Source organism: Pseudophryne corroboree, chromosome 2 (genome assembly GCF_028390025.1).
Source record: "Pseudophryne corroboree isolate aPseCor3 chromosome 2, aPseCor3.hap2, whole genome shotgun sequence".
NCBI classification, from domain to species: domain Eukaryota; kingdom Metazoa; phylum Chordata; class Amphibia; order Anura; family Myobatrachidae; genus Pseudophryne; species Pseudophryne corroboree.
Genome location: NC_086445.1, coordinates 1,051,317,767 through 1,051,340,367, shown reverse-complemented (window position 1 = coordinate 1,051,340,367; position 22,601 = coordinate 1,051,317,767). Strand labels below are relative to the sequence as shown.

General features: G+C 45.6%; 1 protein-coding gene across 1 annotated transcript in view; it reads left to right on the top strand.

Annotated features, from left to right (window-relative positions):
- CASQ2 (calsequestrin 2) overlaps positions 1–17,569 on the top strand; it is a 180,114-nt gene extending 162,545 nt beyond the window's left edge. The window contains exons 9-11 of the mRNA XM_063956896.1: positions 2,820–2,920; positions 3,920–3,994; positions 17,032–17,569. Of these exons, the coding sequence (XP_063812966.1) occupies positions 2,820–2,920; positions 3,920–3,994; positions 17,032–17,262 (407 nt within the window). The 3' untranslated portion in view covers positions 17,263–17,569. The remainder of the gene's footprint in view (positions 1–2,819; positions 2,921–3,919; positions 3,995–17,031) is intronic.
- The last annotated feature ends 5,032 nt before the right edge of the window (positions 17,570–22,601 follow it).

The window sequence follows — 22,601 nt, the reverse complement described above, 5'->3', positions numbered from 1 at the left end:
TGATGATTAGTAAGGTGGTTATGGTGGTGGTGGTGATGATGGTGCTAAGAGTAATGATGATGAATATGGTGATGATGATGATGATGATGATGATGATGAGAGTGGCAATGATGATGAATGCTCAAGGTGGGTGATGATTAGTAAGATGGTTATGGTGGTGGTGATGATGGTGCTAAGAGTAATGATGATGAATGTGGTGATGATGATGATGATGATGATGATGAGAGTGGCGATGATGATGATGATGATGATGAATGCTCAAGGTGGGTGATGATTAGTAAGGTGGTTTTGGTGGTGGAGATGATGGTGCTAAGAGTAATGATGATGAATATGGTGATGATGATGATGATGATGATGATGAAAGTGGCGATGATGATGATGATGATGATGAATGCTCAAGGTGGGTGATGATTAGTAAGGTGGTTATGGTGGTGGTGGTGGTGGTGATGATGGTGCTAAGAGTAATGATGATGAATATGGTGGTGGTGGTGATGATGATGATGATGAGTGGCAATGATGATGAATGCTCAAGGTGGTTGATGATTAGTAAGGTGGTTATGGTGGTGGTGGTGATGATGGTGCTAAGAGTAATGATGATGAATATGATGATGATGAGAGTGGCGATGATAAATGCTGAAGGTGGGTGATGATTAGTAAGGTGGTTATGGTGGTGGTGGTGGTGATGATGGTGCTAAGAGTAATGATGATGAGAGTGGCGATGATGATTGGTTATGGTGGATGATGATTAGTAAGTTGGTTATGGTGATGACAAGAAGGATTATGTTATGTTAGCAGTAGTGGTATTCTCCCTTGGTCTCTACTCATATGATGATGAGAGTGGTGATGATGAATGCTCAAGGTGGGTAATGATTAGTAAGGTGGTTATGGTGGTGGTGATGATCGTGCTAAGAGTAATGATGATGAATATGGTGGTGATGATGATGAGAGTGGCGATAATGATAAATGCTCAAGGTGGGTGATGATTAGTAAGGTGGTTATGGTGGTGGTGATGATGGTGCTAAGAGTAATGATGATGAATATGGTGATGATGATGATGATGACGATGAGAGTGGCGATGATGATGATGATGATGATGATGAATGCTCAAGGTGGGTGATGATTAGTAAGGTGGTTATGGTGGTGGTGATGATGGTGCTAAGAGTAATGATGATGAATATGGTGGTGGTGATGATGATGATGATGATGATGAGAGTGGCGATGATGATGATGATGAATGCTCAAGGTGGGTAATGATTAGTAAGGTGGTTATGGTTGTGGTGATGGTGCTAAGAGTAATGATGATGAATATGGTGGTGGTGATGATGATGATGATGATGATGATGATGATGATGAGAGTGGCGATGATGATGATGAATGCTCAAGGTGGGTGATGATTAGTAAGGTGGTTATGGTGGTGGTGATGATGGTGCTAAGAGTACTGATGATGAATATGGTGATGATGATGATGATGATGATGAGAGTGGCGATGATGATGAATGCTCAAGGTGGGTGATGATTAGTAAGGTGGTTATGGTGGTGGTGATGATGGTGCTAAGAGTAATGATGATGAATATGGTGATGATGATGATGATGAGAGTGGCGATGATGATGATGAATGCTCAAGGTGGATGATGATTAGTAAGGTGGTTGTGGTGGTGATGATGGTGCTAAGAGTATGGATGATGAATATGGTGATGATGGTTATGGTGGTGGTGATGATGGTACTAAGAGTAATGATGATGAATATGGTGATGATGATGATGATGGTGAGAGATGATGATGATGATGATGATGATGATGATGATGATGAATGCTCAAGTTGGGTGATGATTAGTAAGGTGGTTATGGTGGTAAGGATGATGGTGCTAAGAGTAATGATTATGAATATGGTGATGATGGTTATGGTGGTGGTGATGATGGTGCTAAAAGTAATAATGATGAATATGGTGATGATGGTGATGATGAGAGTGGTGGTGATGATGATGATGAATGCTCAAGGTGGGTGATGATTAGTAAGGTGGTTATGGTGGTGATGATGATGGTGCTAAGAGTAATGATGATGAATATGGTGATGATGGTTATGGTGGTGGTGGTGATGATGGTGCTAAGAGTAATGATGATGAATATGGTGGTGGTGATGATGATGATGAATGCTCAAGGTGGGTGATGATTAGTAAGGTGGTTATGGTGGTGGTGGTGGTGATGATGGTGCTAAGAGTAATGATGATGAATATGATGATGATGAGAGTGGCGATGATGATGAATGCTCAAGGTGGGTGATGATTAGTAAGGTGGTTATGGTGGTGGTGATGATGGTGCTAAGAGTAATAATGATGAATATGATGATGATGAGAGTGGCGATGATGATGAATGCTCAAAGTGGGTGATGATTAGTAAGGTGGTTATGGGGGTGGTGATGATGGTGCTAAGAGTAATGGTGATGAATATGGTGGTGGTGGTGATGATGAGAGTGGCGATGATGATGAATGATTATGGTGGATGATGATTAGTAAGTTGGTTATGGTGGTTGTGATGATAGTGCTAAGTAATGATGATGAATATGATGATGATGAGAGTGGCGATGATGATGAATGCTCAAGGTGGGTGATGATTAGTAAGGTGGTTATGGTGGTGGTGATGATGGTGCTAAGAGTAATGATGATGAGAGTGGCGATGATGATTGATTATGGTGGATGATGATTAGTAAGTTGGTTATGGTGATGACAAGAAGGATTGTTATGTTAGCAGTAGTGGTATTCTCACTTGGTCTCTACTGATATCTCCGCCCCTGTGGTGATTCTCACCGGATCTTATTTTAGATGGTTATGAGTTTGTCCAGATCCTGAAGGAAGTTGCCAGAGAAAATACAGAGAACCCTGAACTCAGCATAGTCTGGATCGATCCTGATGATTTCCCACTGGTGAGATTTTTATTACACTTTATTTATAAACAATGAACGCATTACATAATGTCATACATTGAGGGTTTATGATTCAAACAAAGAGATAAAAGGTAAAATGCCAAAATGATCACACAATATAAGACCTGCGGTGAAGACATTGTTACATGAGATAGCGGAATAACAGTTGTAGATGCTGTGGGAAACGTGTGACCAGTGAAGGGCAGAGGTGGCATAAGAACAATGATTATGGGGGAAAAGAACCACATTTCCTCTATTTGTGGTCAGCAGCACATGTGCTTTTCTGCAAAGACCTTGACAGGGACATTGGGTAATGTACATGGACATGAATAGCAGTCTGTTCCAGAGCAGAACTTTTGCACTGTGATACTTGGTCAGGCCTGACCAGGGCAGATATTAGGAAGATCTAAGATGGGTCGTTACGGTGACATCACAAGTCAATACAATATGGTAATGTAGAGGATCTTACAAGCAGCATTGGTTGGATCATCATTGGTGATGAGAAAGGGTGGAGTAGTGAAGGCACGTCAGTGCAGTAAGAGAAGGTTACCGCCCATCACAGCTTGATCTACCCTCAGCTCCCAGAATGTGTGTAAGGTGCAGATTCCTATAGGGCAAGTGTCTCGGAAGAAGCCATATGCCTGAGACCGGGTAAATGTAACAATCATTATTGCTCTGGCAGACACAGGGTTACACACAGTGTCTGCTCTGGCAGACACAGTGTCGGGAAGTCATTAAGGCTCCAGAGGAGCATGTGTGGCTTGCGCCAGGGATCCGGATTACACAGAAGAAGCCGAGTGTCAGAACTCACACAGATAGCCAAGTCAGGAACGCAGTTTCCAGTCGCACAGGATAGTCAGGTCAGGCAATGGGAGTTGCACTGCATGCTGAAAAAAATATCACCCATGTTTAATGTTCAGTTGAATTACAAATTCTCTGAATGATGTCATATGGCATTCTAAATGATGTCATAGTCAACCCTCTCTCTTCTGTCTACAGCTGGTGACATACTGGGAGAGGACATTCCACATTGACCTGTTCAGGCCTCAAATTGGAGTTGTGAATGTCACAGATGTGAGTATATCAGAAGACTGCCACTGGCCTCAGATGAGGGGTGCACACTCTACACTCATTTCTTGAATACTTTCCCCTCCAGAGTCCCATGTCGGTAGCAGCAGCGCTGCAATAATCACCGGAGCAGTCCCTAACTTCCTAAATTCATCTTTTATGGCCATGAGTTCAGCATTAGCCAGGTCCTTTGCCCCTAGGAGGAAAATGACATCCACCTCCCATCTATTCTTGCTGCCATCATGATTTTTAAAATGTGCTCTTTATCCCCTGAAGCTCTAGGTAAACCTTACCTGTTTCTCTACTTCAGTAGCTTTTCCCAGATGTGCTGCTCTTATAATGGAATCTCCCAAGAGAGGTGCAGTCATTTTTGGAGATGTGATGTTCCTGTTCTTATAGTTAGTAGTGGTTCGCATATCCTTCTGTTCTGTATTACCTATATTAGCTGTACATTCCAGCCCTGCAAGAGCAGCATATGAGTATGGCATTGTTCCAGCTCGTGGTATATGTCTTATCCATCTGGAAATTTCTGCCTTTCAAGACTCACAGTAGTCCAGGCAGAGTGTCTTCTGAGGGCTCTCCTAGGAAGTGGTGACCTCAAGGATACAGACATCCAACATGTCTCAGCATTCTACAGACATCCTCCATAACTCAGCATTCTACAGACATCCTCCATATCTCAGCATTCTACAGACACCCTCCATAACTCAGCATTCTACAGACACCCTCCATATCTCAGCATTCTACAGACACCCTCCATACAGTATCTCAGCATTCTACAGACATCCTCCATAACTCAGCATTCTACAGACATCCTCCATAACTCAGCATTCTACAGACATCCTCCATATCTCAGCATTCTACAGACAGTCTTCATATCTCAGCATTCTACAGACACCCTCCTTATCTCAGTATTCTACAGACATCCTCCATAACTTAGTATTCTACAGACATCCTCCATAACTCAGCATTCTACAGACATCCTCCATATCTCAGCATTCTACAGACAGTCTTTATATCTCAGCATTCTACAGACACCTCCATAACTGTGCATTCCACAGACATCCTCCATATTTCAGCATTCTACAGATACCTCCGTTACTGTGCATTGCACAGAAATCCTCCATATCTCAGCATTCTACAGACACCCTCCCTATTTTAGCATTCTACAGACATCCTCCATAACTCAGCATTATAGAGATATCCTCCATATCTCAGCATTCTTGTTACGCACACCAGTGCTAACAGGAGTATACCGGTGTATGAACAGAGAGGGAAGCGAAGCAAACGAACTCACAGACAGTATAACATAACATACACAGGAGGTGATGGAATAACTAATAAACACAAAATGAACGGGGAAGCCCAAAGGCTCAGGAATTGGGTGTCTCCCTAGTGTCAGGAATGCTCAGATGGAATAGAGCGGACAATGAAGCGAGATGTAGTGATTTAACATGTGGAGCACCCAAAATGATGTTGCTAAGAGCAACAGGAAAAACCCCAAAGGGTTACCAACGGGTGTGGGAATAAACTCCTTGGTCAGAGATAGAAATATAGACACAAGGAGAGTATCCACAATCCTAACCCCCACTTGCAGGGCACAGGTTCAGCTTACTGCCACTAAACTGACACCTGGACGCCCTGCACAGTGAGGGAGGATTAAGCAAGCAGGTCTGAGAGTACAGCCGCAAACCTGCTGGGTTCACAGAATAGCAAAAGAACCCCAGCAGGTCAAACAACTGACTCCAGTCTTACTGCTAGGTCCGGATTGGCAGAATGAAGTACCGAATCCCAAGGCCTATTCGCAGTAAGCAACAAGTAAATACAAAGTCACACAGTACTAGCTAACTCTCTGGAACTGACTAACAAACAAAGATTCAGCAGCATTTGCCTAGCCTGAGAGGATGGTTTATATAGCAGGTGCTGTCCACGCCCCACTCAGACCTCACAGACTGTGAGCACAAAACCAGCGCCGGATTCCCTGCCGTGCACAGAGCCTGTAACCACTACACAGTAAAAACCCGGACCGGAGTATCAGCTGCGCTCAGGTTACTTCGCTAACACTTGCCTCCCGGTTGCCATGGCGACGTGGCAGTACAGAACAGGAGATCCTAACAGTACCCCCCATCTGACTAGGGGTCAAAGAACCCCTACCACCGGGTTTATCGGGGAACTGCGAGAAGAAAGAGCGTATCAGTCTGGGGGCATGAAGATCACAACTGCGCACCCATGACCGCTCCTCCGGGCCATACCCCTTCCAGTGCACCAAAAATGACAGCTGACCCGAACCATCTTGGAGTCAAGAACCCTTTCAACCATAAACTCCCTCTGACCCCGTATCAGAAGAGGAGAAGGTCTTCCACTGGAAGAAGGATTACTAACCGCCAGTTTTAAAAGGGAACAATGAAATGTTTTATTGATACCCAATGAACGGGGCAGATCTAACTGAAATGCCACCGGATTGATAACCCTGGTGATCTTATAAGGGCCGATGAACCGAGGGCCTAACTTATGAGATGGCTGTCTCAACTTCAAATTCTTGGTGGACAACCAGACGAAGTTTCCTAATTTAAAGCTGCAGGGTCTTCTCCGCTTATCAAAAACCTTTTTGGTCACTAATGACACAGACACAAGGGCTTTCTTAACTTTCCTCCAAATACCCCTAAGGGCCGAAACCACAGAGGAACCACCAGGCGTGGAATCCAGGGGGTCAAAAGAATTGGCCTTAGGATGATGCCCATACACACAAAGGAAGGGAGAGATCCCTGTAGCAGAGTGAGCCGCGTTGTTATAGGCAAACTCCGCCATGGACAGATGAGCAACCCAGTCAGTATGACACTTGGAGACATAACACCTGAGGAACTGCTCCAAGGACTGGTTCACCCTCTCAGTCTGCCCATTAGACTGTGGATGGTAGCCTGACGACAAGCTCACAGAAATCTGGAGATCAGAACAAAATGCCCTCCAGAATTTGGCCACAAACTGGGATCCACGGTCAGAGACCACATCAAGTGGCAACCCGTGGAGGCGCACAACATGCTGCATAAATAACTCAGACAGGCGTCTGGCCGATGGCAACCCAACCAGTGGAACGAAATGCGCCATCTTCGAAAACCTGTCAACGACAACCCAAATGGCTGTCATCCCCGAGGATTTGGGCAAGTCCACCACAAAATCCATGGAAATGTGGGTCCATGGCTTAGATGGAATAGAGAGTGGATGTAATGGGCCGACAGGAACCCCTCTAGGAGTTTTATTTCGGGCACAAACGTCACATGCCCGAACCCACTGATCCACATCCCTAGCCACCGAGGGCCACCACACCGCCCTAGACAGCAACTCCCGAGTTCTGGCAATACCCGGATGCCCTGCCGACCTCTTGGCATGGAATTCCAGGAACACTCGCTGTCTTAACCTAGGAGGCACAAACAAGAGACCTACCGGAAGGTCTGGAGGAGCCTGCTCCTGTGCTCTAAGGACTAATGACAAGAGGTCCTGGGTAATGCCCACTTTAATACATGATGGGGACACAATGGGCAATGGCTCCTCGGTGGTCTCTTGGACTGGAGCAAAACTCAGCGAGAGCGCATCAGCCTTGATGTTTTTTGACCCAGGGCGATATGTTATCAAAAAATTACAGCGAGCAAAAAACAAAGCCCATCGTGCTTGCCTGGCATTGAGCCGCTTCGCTGACTCTAAATATGCCAGATTCTTATGGTCGGTGAGAATTGAGACCACAAACTTAGCCCCCTCAAGCCAGTGTCTCCACTCCCCGAGTGCATCCTTTATAGCCAACAATTCCCAGTTACCCACATCATAATTCATCTCGGCAGACGAAAATTTACGGGAAAAGTAAGCACAGGGATGAAGGCGATTATCAGACACCCCCATCTGAGAGAGCACTGCCCCAATACCTATCTCAGAGGCATCCACTTCTACCACAAAAGGACGCTCTGGATCTGGGTGTCGCAGCACCTTGGCCGAGACAAATGCCCTTTTGAGATGGGCAAAGGCCGCTTTGGCCTCACAAGACCAGTGAGCAACATCCGCCCCTTTCTTAGTGAGTGCCACCAAGGGGGCCACTATAGACGAAAATCCAGCGATGAACCATCTATAAAAATTCGCAAAGCCCAGAAAACGCTGAAGCGCCTTCAAACTAGTGGGCTGCACCCAATCCAGGACTGCCTGTAGCTTAGAACCCTCCATTTGGAAACCTTCTGAGGAGATAATATACCCTAGAAATGCGATTTGCTGGACTTCAAATTCGCACTTCTCCAGCTTCGCCCCAAGCTGGTGGTCTCTGAGTTTCTGGAGGACTAAGCGTACATGCTTCCGATGTTCCTCCAGGGAATGGGAGAAGATTAGGATGTCATCTAGATAAACAACTAACAATCTATCCAAATATTCCCTGAGCACATCGTTCATGAATTCCTGGAAGACTGCCGGGGCATTAGAGAGCCCAAAAGGCATCACCAAATATTCATAATGCCCTGAGTGGGTATTAAAGGCAGTCTTCCATTTATCCCCCTCTCTTATTCGGATTAGATTGTAAGCACCGCGTAGGTCAATCTTAGAAAAAATGGTGGCAGTACGAAGCTGGTCAAACAAAACCGAAATGAGAGGCAGTGGGTACGAGTTTTTAATCGTGATACGGTTCAATTCCCTGAAGTCGATGCAGGGTCGCAACGAACCGTCCTTTTTACCCACGAAGAAGAACCCCGACCCAACTGGGGACTGTGAGGGTCTGATAAATCCCTTAGCCAAGTTCTCCTGAATGTACTCTGCCATAGCCTGAGTCTCAGGACGTGACAGGGAGTACAACCTGCTCTTGGGAAGCTTAGCATCCGGCAACAAATCAATGGCACAGTCATAGGGGCGATGGGGAGGTAGTACCTCCGCAACTTTTTTGTAGAACACATCCGCAAAATCTGCATAACATCCTGGCAATGATGAGCGGATTCGGTTTTACTCGGTTTTACTCGGTTCTCAAAACCGAATCTTATTGGCTCACTGATGTCACGTGTTTTGGATAGCCAATAAGATTCGGTTTTGAGAACCGAGTAACACCGAGTAAAACCGAATCCGCTCATCACTACAATCCTGGCAAACGTAGCTGCGAGAGCCTGACTGGAAGGCTCAAGCAACTCCTGAAACAATCACTACCCCAACTAAGAATCTCCCCAGAGACCCAGTTAAATTGAGGGTTATGGGCCCTTAACCAGGGTAACCCCAAAACCAATGGGGCAAAAGAACAGACAGTCACATAGAATGACAATTTTTCAGAGTGTGTGGCTCCAATAAACAAAGGAATTTGGCTGGTGCAGGAGGTAATTTTACCCTGGGACAATGGTTCCCCGTTTAACCCACAGATCTCAATCTCTGATGCCAAAGGTACTGAGGGAACAGAGTGTTCCAGGGCGAATTGACGGTCCATGAAAACCCCATCGGCCCCACTGTCAACAAAGGCCTCAGTCTTGACAGTTTGACCGAGGATCTCCAAAGTCACCGGAATGAGAAAAGTATTTTTGGGAAAATCTGACTTCTGGCCTGACAGGATATTTCCCATCACCCTCAGGCCCTGAAGTTTTCCGGCTTTTCTGGGCATGATACTACGACATGACCTTTATTCCCATAGTACAAACACAAACCCTGCTGTCTCCTCCGCGTCTTCTCACGCGAGGAGAGGCGGGTAGCCCCAATCTGCATAGGCTCCTCGGAATATTCCTCAGAGTCTGAGGTTCCCTTGGGAAAAAAGGAAACTGCGGTCTCCCTTTCAAGCCTACGCTCTCTCAGCCGTCTATCCACCCGGATGGATAACTGCATGAGCTGATCTAAGCTATCAGGCGATGGATATTGTACCAGTTGGTCCTTTATCTTGTCAGAAAGGCCCCTTCGGTACTGGTTTCTCAGGGCTGGGTCATTCCACTGGGTATCATGAGCCAACCTCCGAAACTCCGTACTATAAACCTCAGCTGGCCGTCGCCCCCGCTTTAGGACCGTAATCTGAGCCTCAGTTGAAGCCGTCTTGTCAGGGTCATCATACAAAATGCCCAGTGCCGTAAAAAAAGCATCAACACTTTTAAGCGACAGACAGTCAGGCTGCAACCCATATGCCCAGACCTGTGGGTCTCCTTGTAGCAAGGAAATCACCATGCCCACCCGCTGAATCTCCGACCCAGAAGACTGGGGCCTAAGCCTGAAATATAGCTTACAGCTCTCCTTGAAACAAAAAAACTGCGAGCGATCTCCAGAAAAACGATCCGGGAGATTTACTTTCGGTTCCTTAACCCCTAAACTTGCCGCTGCTGCTGCGGGAGCTCCGCTAGCGGCCTGCGGGGTGTTCATTTTAATGGACATCTCATTAAATTGTCGAGTCAGGACCTGCACCTGATCGACCACCTGTTGCAAAGTATTTTGAGGGGTATGCTCCATATTCCCACAAAATTTCAACAGGAGTAGGGCTGCTGAATATGTTACGCACACCAGTGCTAACAGGAGTATACCGGTGTATGAACAGAGAGGGAAGCGAAGCAAACGAACTCACAGACAGTATAACATAACATACACAGGAGGTGATGGAATAACTAATAAACACAAAATGAACGGGGAAGCCCAAAGGCTCAGGAATTGGGTGTCTCCCTAGTGTCAGGAATGCTCAGATGGAATAGAGCGGACAATGAAGCGAGATGTAGTGATTTAACATGTGGAGCACCCAAAATGATGTTGCTAAGAGCAACAGGAAAAACCCCAAAGGGTTACCAACGGGTGTGGGAATAAACTCCTTGGTCAGAGATAGAAATATAGACACAAGGAGAGTATCCACAATCCTAACCCCCACTTGCAGGGCACAGGTTCAGCTTACTGCCACTAAACTGACACCTGGACGCCCTGCACAGTGAGGGAGGATTAAGCAAGCAGGTCTGAGAGTACAGCCGCAAACCTGCTGGGTTCACAGAATAGCAAAAGAACCCCAGCAGGTTAAACAACTGACTCCAGTCTTACTGCTAGGTCCGGATTGGCAGAATGAAGTACCGAATCCCAAGGCCTATTCGCAGTAAGCAACAAGTAAATACAAAGTCACGCAGTACTAGCTAACTCTCTGGAATTGACTAACAAACAAAGATTCAGCAGCATTTGCCTAGCCTGAGAGGATAGTTTATATAGCAGGTGCTGTCCACGCCCCACTCAGACCTCACAGACTGTGAGCACAAAACCAGCGCTGGATTCCCTGCCGTGCACAGAGCCTGTAACCACTACACAGTAAAAATCCGGACTGGAGTATCAGCTGCGCTCAGGTTACTTCGCTAACACTTGCCTCCCGGTTGCCATGGCGACGTGACAGTACAGAACAGGAGATCCTAACAATTCTACAAACACCCTCCATATCTCAGCATTCTACAGACACCCTCCATAACTCAGCATTCTAGACATCCTCCATATCTCAGCATTCTACAGACACCCTCCATAACTCGGCATTCTACAGAGACCCTCCATAACTCAGCATTGTACAGAGACCCTCCATATCTCAGCATTCTACAGACATCCTCCACATCGCAGCATTCTACAGACACCCTCCATAACTCAGCATTCTACAGACACCCTCCATATCTCAGCATTATAGAGATATCCTCCATATCTCAGCATCCTACAAACACCCTCCATATCTCAGCATTCTAAAGACACCCTCCATAACTCAGCATTCTACAGAGATCCTCCATAACTCAGCATTCTACAGAGACCCTCCATATCCCAGCATTCTACAGACATCCTCCATATCGCAGCATTCTACAGACACCCTCCATAACTCAGCATTTTACAGAGACCCTCCATATCTTAGCATTCTACAGACATCCAACATTTCTCAACATTCTACAGACATCCTCCACATCTCAGCATTCCACAGACATCCTCCATAACTTAGTATTCTACAGACATCCTCCATAACTCAGCATTCTACAGACATCCTCCATAACTCAGCATTCTACAGACATCCTGCATGTCTCAGCATTCTACAGACACCCTCCATATCTCAGCATTCTAGACATCCTTCATATCTCAGCATTCTACAGACACCTCCGTAACTGTGCATTCCACCGACATCCTCCATATTTCAGCATTCTACAGACAACTCTGTAACTGTGCATTGTGCAGACGCCCTCCATATCTCAGCATTCTACAGACTTCCTCCCTATTTTAGCATTCTACAGACATCCTCTATAACTCAGCATTTTACAGATATCCTCCATATCTCAGCATTCTGCAAACATCCTCCATATCTCAGCATTCTACAGACATCCTCCATATCTCAGCATTCTACAGACACCCTCCATAACTCAGCATTCTACACACACCCTCTATATCTCAGCATTCTACAGACGTCCTCCATAACTCAGCATTCTGCAGATGGCCTCCATATCTCAGCATTCTACAGACACCCTCCCTATCTCAGCATTCTACAGACATCCTCCATAACTCTGTATTTTACAGACATTCTCCATATCTCAGCATTCTGCAAACACCCTCCACATCTCAGCATTTTACAGGCACCCTCCATATCTCAGCATTCTACAGGCACCCTCCATATCTCAGCATTCTACAGAGACCCTCCATATCTCAGCATTCTGCAGATGGCCTCCATATCACAGCATTCTACAAACACCCTCCATATATCAGCATTCTACAGATGGCCTCCATATCTCAGCATTCTACAGACACCGCCGTAACTGTGCATTCTAGAGACACACTTCATATTTCAGCATTCTACAGACATCCTCCATATCTCAGCATTCTACAGACTGACACCCTCCATATCTCAGCATTCTACAGACACCCTCCGTATCTCAGCATTCTACAGACACCCTCCATATCTCAGCATTCTACAGACATCCTCCATATCTCAGCATTCTACAGACATCCTGCATGTCTCAGCATTCTACAGACACCCTCCATATCTCAGCATTCTAGACATCCTTCATATCTCAGCATTCTACAGACACCTCCGTAACTGTGCATTCCACCGACATCCTCCATATTTCAGCATTCTACAGACAACTCTGTAACTGTGCATTGTGCAGACGCCCTCCATATCTCAGCATTCTACAGACTTCCTCCCTATTTTAGCATTCTACAGACATCCTCTATAACTCAGCATTTTACAGATATCCTCCATATCTCAGCATTCTGCAAACACCCTCCATATCTCAGCATTCTACAGACATCCTCCATATCTCAGCATTCTACAGACACCCTCCATAACTCAGCATTCTACACACACCCTCTATATCTCAGCATTCTACAGACGTCCTCCATAACTCAGCATTCTGCAGATGGCCTCCATATCTCAGCATTCTACAGACACCCTCCCTATCTCAGCATTCTACAGACATCCTCCATAACTCTGTATTTTACAGACATTCTCCATATCTCAGCATTCTGCAAACACCCTCCACATCTCAGCATTTTACAGGCACCCTCCATATCTCAGCATTCTACAGGCACCCTCCATATCTCAGCATTCTACAGAGACCCTCCATATCTCAGCATTCTGCAGATGGCCTCCATATCACAGCATTCTACAAACACCCTCCATATATCAGCATTCTACAGATGGCCTCCATATCTCAGCATTCTACAGACACCGCCGTAACTGTGCATTCTAGAGACACACTTCATATTTCAGCATTCTACAGACATCCTCCATATCTCAGCATTCTACAGACTGACACCCTCCATATCTCAGCATTCTACAGACACCCTCCGTATCTCAGCATTCTACAGACACCCTCCATATCTCAGCATTCTACAGACATCCTCCATATCTCAGCATTCTACAGACACCCTCCATATCTCAGCATTCTACAGACACCCTCCATATCTCAGCATTCTACAGACACCCTCCATATCTCAGTATTCTACAGAAACCCTCCATATCTCAGTATTCTACAGAAACCCTCTATATCTCAGTATTCTACAGAAACCCTCTATATCTCAGTATTCTACAGAAACCCTCCATATCTCAGTATTCTACAGAAACCCTCTATATCTCAGCATTCTACAGACATTCTAATCCTCTTTACCCGCAGCCTATCCTTTACCCTCCCACCCCAAGCAGTTTACCTCTGACCAGTGCTGGCAGTCATAGTTCGGGATTCCGGCACCGGCATTGTGATCCATATCAGTATACCGGCAGTGGCATTCCAAGCAGTGTCGGGATTCTGGCATCTGTATTTTGACTGGTGGGATCCCGAATGCTGGGATCCTAACCCGATCCCACTGCATCAATAAGCAAGCTCCAATGAGTCTGATGCCTATTTCTAGTGTCTCGGACAGTGTTACATTCATCCCCTCCTATTCCTTCATATAATCCTTCTGTATAACACCTCCTCCTGGTTTCTCTCATTGACACCTACAATAGAAAGAATGCACAACCCAGATCCGCACTGTTTTCTCCTCACATTACAATCATTATATAGACACATGAATACTCATCTCATTATGTTTAGTATTGCAAACTGCTGCAGCATAATCCCTCTCTACAATTACCAGCCAATTTCTCAATTCCTCCATAAAATCCCTCTCTATAACGCCTTCTCCTATTCCTTCATATAATCCCTCTCTATAACACCTCATTATACTCCCCCGATAATCCCTCTCTATAAAGCCTCCTCCGATTCCTCCGTATAACCCCTCACTATAACTCCTCCTTCTATTCCTCCATATAATCCCTCTGTATAACACCTCCTCCTATTCCTCTGTATAATCCCTCTGTATAACACCTCCTTCTATTCCCCAGATAATCCCTCTGTATAACACCTCCTTCTATTCCCCCGATAATCCCTCTCTATAAAGCCTTCTCCTCTTCCTCCATATAATCCCTCTCTATAACGCCTTCTCCTATTCCTCCGTATAATCCCTCTCTATAACGCCTTCTCCTCTTCCACCCTCTCTATAATTACTCGCCAATACCTCCGTATAATCCCCCTCTATAACACCTCCTCCTATTCCTCCGTATAATCCCTCTCTATAACTCCTCCTCCTATTCCTCCATATAATCCCTCTGTATAACACCTCCTCCTATTCCTCCGTATAATCCCTCTGTATAACACCTCCTTCTATTCCTCCATATAATCCATCTCTATAACACCTTCTCCTATTCCCCCATATAATCCCTCTGTATAACACCTCCTCCTATTCCTCCGTATAATCCCTCTGTATAACACCTCCTTCTATTCCCCCGATAATCCCTCTGTATAACACCTTCTCCTATTCCCCCATATAATCCCTCTGTATAACACCTTCTCCTATTCCCCCATATAATCCCTCTGTATAACACCTCCTCCTATTCCTCCGTATAATACCTCTGTATAACACCTCCTTCTATTCCCCCGATAATCCCTCTGTATAACACCTCCTTCTATTCCCCCGATAATCCCTCTGTATAACACCTCCTTCTATTCCCCCGATAATCCCTCTCTATAATGCCTTCTCCTCTTCCTCCATATAATCCCTCTCTATAACGCCTTCTCCTATTCCTCCGTATAATCCCTCTCTATAACGCCTTCTCCTCTTCCACCGTATAATCCCTCTCTATAATTACTCGCCAATACCTCCGTATAATCCCCCTCTATAACACCTCCTCCTATTCCTCCGTATAATCCCTCTCTATAACACCTCCTCCTATTCCTCTGTATAATCCCTCTGTATAACACCTCTTTCTATTCCTCCGTATAATCCCTCTGAATAACTCCTCCTCCTATTCCTCCATATAATCCCTCTCTATAACACCTTCTCCTATTCCTCCATATAATCCCTCTATATAACACCTCCTCCTATTCCTCCATATAATCCCTCTCTATAACTCCTCCTCCTATTCCTCCATATAATCCCTCTATAACACCTGCTTCTAATCCTCTGTATAATCCCTCTTTATAACACCTGCTTCTAATCCTCCAATAATCCCTCTCTATAACTCCTCCTCCTATTCCTCCATATAATCCCTTTCTATAACACCTTCTCCTATTCCTCCAATAATCCCTCTCTATAACACCTCCTTCTATTCCCCTGATAATCCCTCTCTATAACTCCTCCTCCTATTCCTCCATATAATCCCTCTCTATAACGCCTCCTATTCCTCCGTATAATCCCTCTCTATAACTCCTCCTCCTATTCATCCGATAATCCCTTTCTATAACTCCTCCTGCTATTCCTCTGTATAATCCCTCTCTATAACACTTCCTTTTACTCCCCCGATAATCCCTCTCTATAAAGCCTCCTCCTATTCCTCTGTATAATTCCTCTCTATAACTCCTCCTCCTATTCCTCCATATAATCCCTCTCTATAACACCTCCTTCTACTCCCCCGATAATCCCTCTCTATAAAGCCTCCTATTCCTCCGATAATCCCTCTCTATAACTCCTCCTCCTATTCCTCCATATAATCCCTCTCTATAACACCTCCTATTCCTCCGTATAATCCCTCTGTATAACACCTCCTTCAATTCCTCCGTATAATCCCTCTCTATAACACCTCTTTCTATTCCTCCGTATAATCCCGCTCTATAAAGCATCCTCCTATTCCTCCGATAATCCCTCTCTATAACACCTCCTTCTATTCCCCCGATAATCCCTCTCTATAACACCTCTTTCTATTCCTCCGTATAATCCCACTCTATAAAGCATCCTCCTATTCCTCCGTATAATCCCTCTCTATAACACCTCCTTCTACTCCCCCGATAATCCCTCTCTATAAAGCCTCCTCTGATTCCTCTCTATAATGCCTCCTCCTATTCCTCTGTATAATCCCTCTCTATAACACCTCCTCTTATTCCTCCGATAATCCCTCTCTATAACTCCTCCTCCTCTTCCTCTGTATAATCCCTCTGTGTAACACCTCCTCCTATTCCTCCATTTGGTACAAGCTGACACTTGACCAGAACTTCCAGTCTTAAATAAACTCAAGCTGGGAAGAGCAGCAGAACAACTGATTTACCCTAATAAGTGGTCATAGATCCATGGTGGCTCTGATGTTGTTCTCTGCTCTGCAGGCTGACAGTGTGTGGCTGGATATGGAAGATGCCGAGGATTTACCATCACCAGCCGAGTTGGAAGAGTGGATAGAAGATGTGTTATCTGGGAAGGTCAACACAGAGGACGATGACAATGATGAAGACAATGATGATGATGATGATGATGATGATGACGATGACGACGACGATGATGACGATGACGACGATGATGATGATGATGACGATGATGATGATGATGATGACGATTAAAATGTCATGTAGTCTGAGAACTACATTGTAACTTACTGTGTTAATGTATGAGAAGTGACAGGATTTATGGACCTTTTATATCCAGATGCCTCACTCCTAATGTGTGGAACAATTGATTACAAACAAAAAACATTCAACTGGATAACATTTGCCCAAATCACCACATCCTGATTGTTGGGCAATAGTCCGGAGCTGAGAGCCGCGGCCTGACAACCAAATTAATTATTCTTTCGGATTTGGTTATTTCCAGGGAATTTCCAAATAAAATGGTGGAAAACCCCTAAATAAAGATCTATTGGGAAGGTGACTGGTGCCGTCTGTCTGTTTCTGTCATGTGCGGAGCAGAGGCCACCACCATGTATGGTTGTGCCAGTGTTTAAGCTTCTCATGATATCCAGATATATGATAGCCAGAGGACAGTGGGTCACAAACACATTTCATGGAAATAAGCACATTTTCAGATGAAATGAGACAATTTGCTCTTCAACCAGTGATGGTCAACCCTGTCCTGTAACCCATCCTCTTCATCATCTTCCTGCAGTCAAATCTAAGGACATCCCAATAACTAATATGGATGAGGAGTCCCCAGAGGACCTCTCTATTGTTATCTGCGTGAGATTTGCCATGGGCCCATTTCATCTGTTTCCCTCCATAAATAATCTTCAATATTTCCACAGAAGGTTTCACTTTATTTGCAGTAGCTAAAAGGGTTCAAAGTCAGAGGCGGCTTCGGGTCACGGATTTTAGATTGTAAACTCGCAAGAGCAGGGACTTCTTTCCTCATGTGCTTTTCCTTTTCTTACTTACACTATCTTATATTCCATACTCCCTTTGATGGCCCCTGACCTCGGGTTTTCTATACCTATCCTATTTTGTCCTATACTGTAAGTACGGTGTTCTTGTTTGCTCATTTTATTATGTACTGTGTAATGGGTGCCGCGGATCCCTTGTGGCGCCATATAAATAAAGGATAATAATAGGATTTTAATTACCTCCCGGTAAATCCTTTTCTCGCAGTCCGTAGAGGATGCTGGGCTTCATTTTAGTACCATGGGGTATAGACGGTTCTGCAGGAGCCATCGGCACTTTAAGACTTTTCAACAGTGTGAACTGGCTCCTCCCTCTATGCCCCTCCTCCAGACCTCAGCATAGGAACTGTGCCCGAGGAGACGGACATCTTCGAGAGAAGAATTGACATTAAACTAGTGGCGAGATTCACACCAGCTCACACCATACAAAACATGCCGCCTAACATGGCCTTTAATATAACCCATGCTAACGTGCATGCATAACGCAACAGCAATAGCCGTGAACATCTTAACACGTGAGAACCTGTATAAAAGATAAAATGTAATTCTGCAGGAAAAATTAGCACTGGGCGGGCGCCCAGCATCCTCTACGGACTAAGAGAAAAGGATTTACCGGTAGGTAATTAAAATCCTATTTTCTCTTACGTCCTAGAGGATGCTGGGGTCCATTTTAGTACCATGGGGATGTACCAAAGCTCCCAGTATGGGCGGGAAAGTGCTAATGTTCCTGCAGAACTGACTGACCAAACTGAAGGTCGTCAGCAGCCAAGGTGTCAAACCTGTAAAACTTAGCAAACGGGTTTGCCCCTGACTAAGTAGCTGCTCGGCAAATTTGCAACGCCGAGACACCCCGGGCAGCCGCCCAGGAAGAACCCACCTTCCTTGTAGAGTGGGCCTTTACCGAACTCGGTAACGGCAAACGGCAATCCTGCCGTGGTATAAGCGTGCTGAATGGTACCTCTGATCCAGCGCGCAATAGTCTGCTTAGAAGCAGGACCCCCAATCTTGTTGGGGTTATAGAGGACAAACAAAGATTCTGTTTTCCTTATCCGAGCCGTTCTTGCAACATAAGTCCTCAACGCTCTGACGACATCCAAGGACTTTGAAACAGCTGAGGTGTCAGCAGCCACAGGCACCACCACAGGTCGGTTGATATGGAAATAAGACACAACCTTTGGAAGAAAATGCTGACGAGTCCGCAGTTCAGCTCTATCTTCATGAAAAATCAAATAAGGACTCTTGTGTGACAGAGCCCCTTCTTCAGACACTCGTCTGCCTGAGGCCAAGGCCAACGGCATGACAACTTTCCAAGTGAGAAACTTCAACTCTACCTCTTGTAGAGGCTCAAACCAGTCCGATTTAAGGAACTGCAACACCACATTAAGATCCCATGGCGACGCAGGAGGCACAAAGGGAGGTTGGATGCGCAGAACCCCCTTCACGAACGTCTGGACCTCAGGAAGGGAAGCCAACTGTTTCTGAAAGAAAATGGACAAGGCCGAAATTTGGATCTTGATAGACCCTAATCTCAATCCAGCATCCACACCCGCCTGTAGAAATAGGAGAAGACGTCCTAATTTAAACTCCACCGCAGGAGACTTATTGGTTTCATACCAAGATACATATTTTCTCCAAATACGATGGTAATGTTTGGACGTTACCCCTTTCCTGGCCAGAATAAGTGTGGGAATGACTTCATTGGGAATACCCTTACGGGATAGGATCTGCCGCTCAACAGCCATGCCATCAAACGCAGCCGCGGTAAGTCTTGGTAAACATACTGCCCATGCTGAAGCAGGTCCTCGCGAAAATCTGGATACCAAGCCCTCCTTGGCCAGTCTGGAGCAATGAGAATTGCTCGAACCCTTGTTCTTCTGATGATCCTGAGAACTTTTGGTATTAGTGGAAGTGGAGGGAACAGATACACCGACTGAAAAACCCACTGGGTCACCAATGCATCCATTGCTATTGCTTGTGGGTCTCTCGACCTGGAACAATATTTCTGAAGCTTCTTGTTGAGACGTGAAGCCATCATATCTACTTGAGGAACGCCCCAACGATCTGCTACCTCTGTAAAGACTTCTGGGTGGAAGCCCCATTCTCCTGGATGGAGATCGTATCTGCTGAGGAAGTCTGCTTGCCAGTTGTGCACTCCCGGAATGAAAATTGCCGACAGAGCTTTTGCATGTCTTTCTGCCCAGAGGAGTATCTTTGTCACCTCTGCCATTGCCGCTCTGCTTTTTGTTCTGCCCTGGCGGTTTATATAAGCTACTGCCATTACATTGTCTGACTGGATCTGTATGGGACGACCTTGAAGAAGGTGTGCCGCTTGATGAAGGCTGTTGTACACAGCTCTCAATTCTAGAATGTTTATGTGAAGGAGTACTTCTTGACTTGACCATCGTCCTTGGAAGCTTTCCCCTTGAGTGACTGCTCCCCAACCTCAGAGGCTTGCATCTGTGGTCACCAGGATCCAAGTCTGAATCCCAAACCTGCGTCCCTCCAGGAGGTGATAACTTTGAAGTCACCACAAGAGTGAAAAACTGGCTTTTGTTGACAGGATTATCCTCCGGTGCATGTGTAGGTGCGATCCGGACCACTTGTCCAGTAGGTCCCATTGGAACACCCTGGCGTGGAATCGGACAAATTGTAGAGCCTCGTAGGCCGCTACCATCTTCCCCAGCAGGCGGATGCACTGATGAATCGATACACGTGCTGGTTTTAAAACTTGTTTGACCATCCTCTGAATCTCCAGAGCCTTTTCCACCGGTAGGAATACTTTCTGTGCTTCCGTGTCCAATATCATTCCCAGATAACCTCATTGTGGGTTCCAATTGTGATTTTGGAAGGTTTATGATCCAACCATGCTGTTGAAGCACCGTCAGGGAAAGTGCAATGTTCTGCACTAGTTTCTCACTGGATCTCGCTTTTATGAGGAGATCGTCCAAGTACTCCTTTCTTGAGAAGAAGAACCATCATCTCCGCCATCACCTTGGTGAATATTCTCGGAGCCGTGGAGTGCCCGAAAGGCAATGTTTGGAACTGGCAGTGGCAGTCCTGCACCGCAAACCTCAGGTATGTCTGACGCGGCGGGTAGATGGGAACATGTAAATAAGCATCTTTGATGTCCATCAATACCAGAAATTCCTTTTCCTCCAAGCTGGAGATCACCGCTATCAGGGATTCCATCTTGAATTTGAACCTTTTCAAATAAAGGTTGAGTCTTTAGGTTTAAAATCGGTCTGACCGAGCCATCTGGTTTCAGCACTACAAACAGGCTCGAATAAAACCCTTTTTCCTGTTGTGACACAGGAACTAAGGAAATTACGTTGTCTTGACATAATTTCTGTATTGCGTTCAGCACTTTTGCTCTGTCCTGAACAGAAGCTGGTAAGGCTGATTTGAAAAATCGGCATGGGGGAAGGTCCTGAAATTCCTATTTGTACCCTTGGGATACTATCTGCAATACCCAAGGATTAAGATCTGAGTGAACCCAGACCTGGCTGAAAGACAGTAGACGTGCCCCCACCCGATCGTACTCCCGCAGGGGAGCCCCAGCGTCATGCTGAGGTTTTAGCAGAAGTAGCTGTTGACTTCTGCTCCTGCGAGCCTGATGGTGTTGTAGATTTTTTACCTCTTCCTCGACCTCTTCCTGCAAAGAAGGGGGTACCCTTTGCCTTTTTGGACTTGTTGGGCCGAAAGGATTGCATCGTATGAGAATGAAATCCTTTCCTAGGTGGAGCAGCTGCAGAAGGCAGAAATGCTGACTTGCCTGATGTAGTTGTTGAAATCATGGCATCCAGCTTGTCTCCAAAGAGGGCTTCTCCATTTTAAGGAAGCGCCTCAATATTCTTTTTTGATTCCGTATCAGCATTCCATTGGCGGATCCACAGCGCCCTGCGGGCTGAAATCGCCATAGCAGAATATCTTGAACTTCTCAACCCAATATCCTTCATAGCTTCAACTAAGTAACCTGCAGCATCTTTGATATGGCCGAGAGTTAGGACTATTTCATCCCTGTCAACTGTGTCTATGTTAACAAGCAAGTTGTCAGACCATTTATCCACAGCGTTACCTACCCACGCACAAGCAATGGTGGGCCTGAGCATCGTTTCATTAGCCGTATATATGGATTTTAGGGTTGTTTCCAATTTACGGTCAGCTGGATCTTTTAAAGAGGCTGAACCAGGGGCAGGCAAAACAATTTTCTTAGACAGCCGAGAAACTGAGGTGTCTGTCATTGGGGGTGTCTCCCATTTGTGCCTGTCTTCCTCAGGGAAAGGGTACGCTACATGTATCCTTCTAGGAAGGGTAAATTTCTTCTCAGGGTTAGCCCAGGATTCTTCAAAGAACGCTTTTTATTTAATTTAAAATAATCCTTTTCCTCAGGGACCAGTGTTGTTTCAGGAAACTCCAACACTTCCTTTATAGCAACTATCATACATTGTATGCTTTTGGCTAATTTGGGGTCTACCCCTCTCAAGTCCCCAATGTAGACGTCAGAGTCGGAATCTGTGTCTGTGTCCCCTT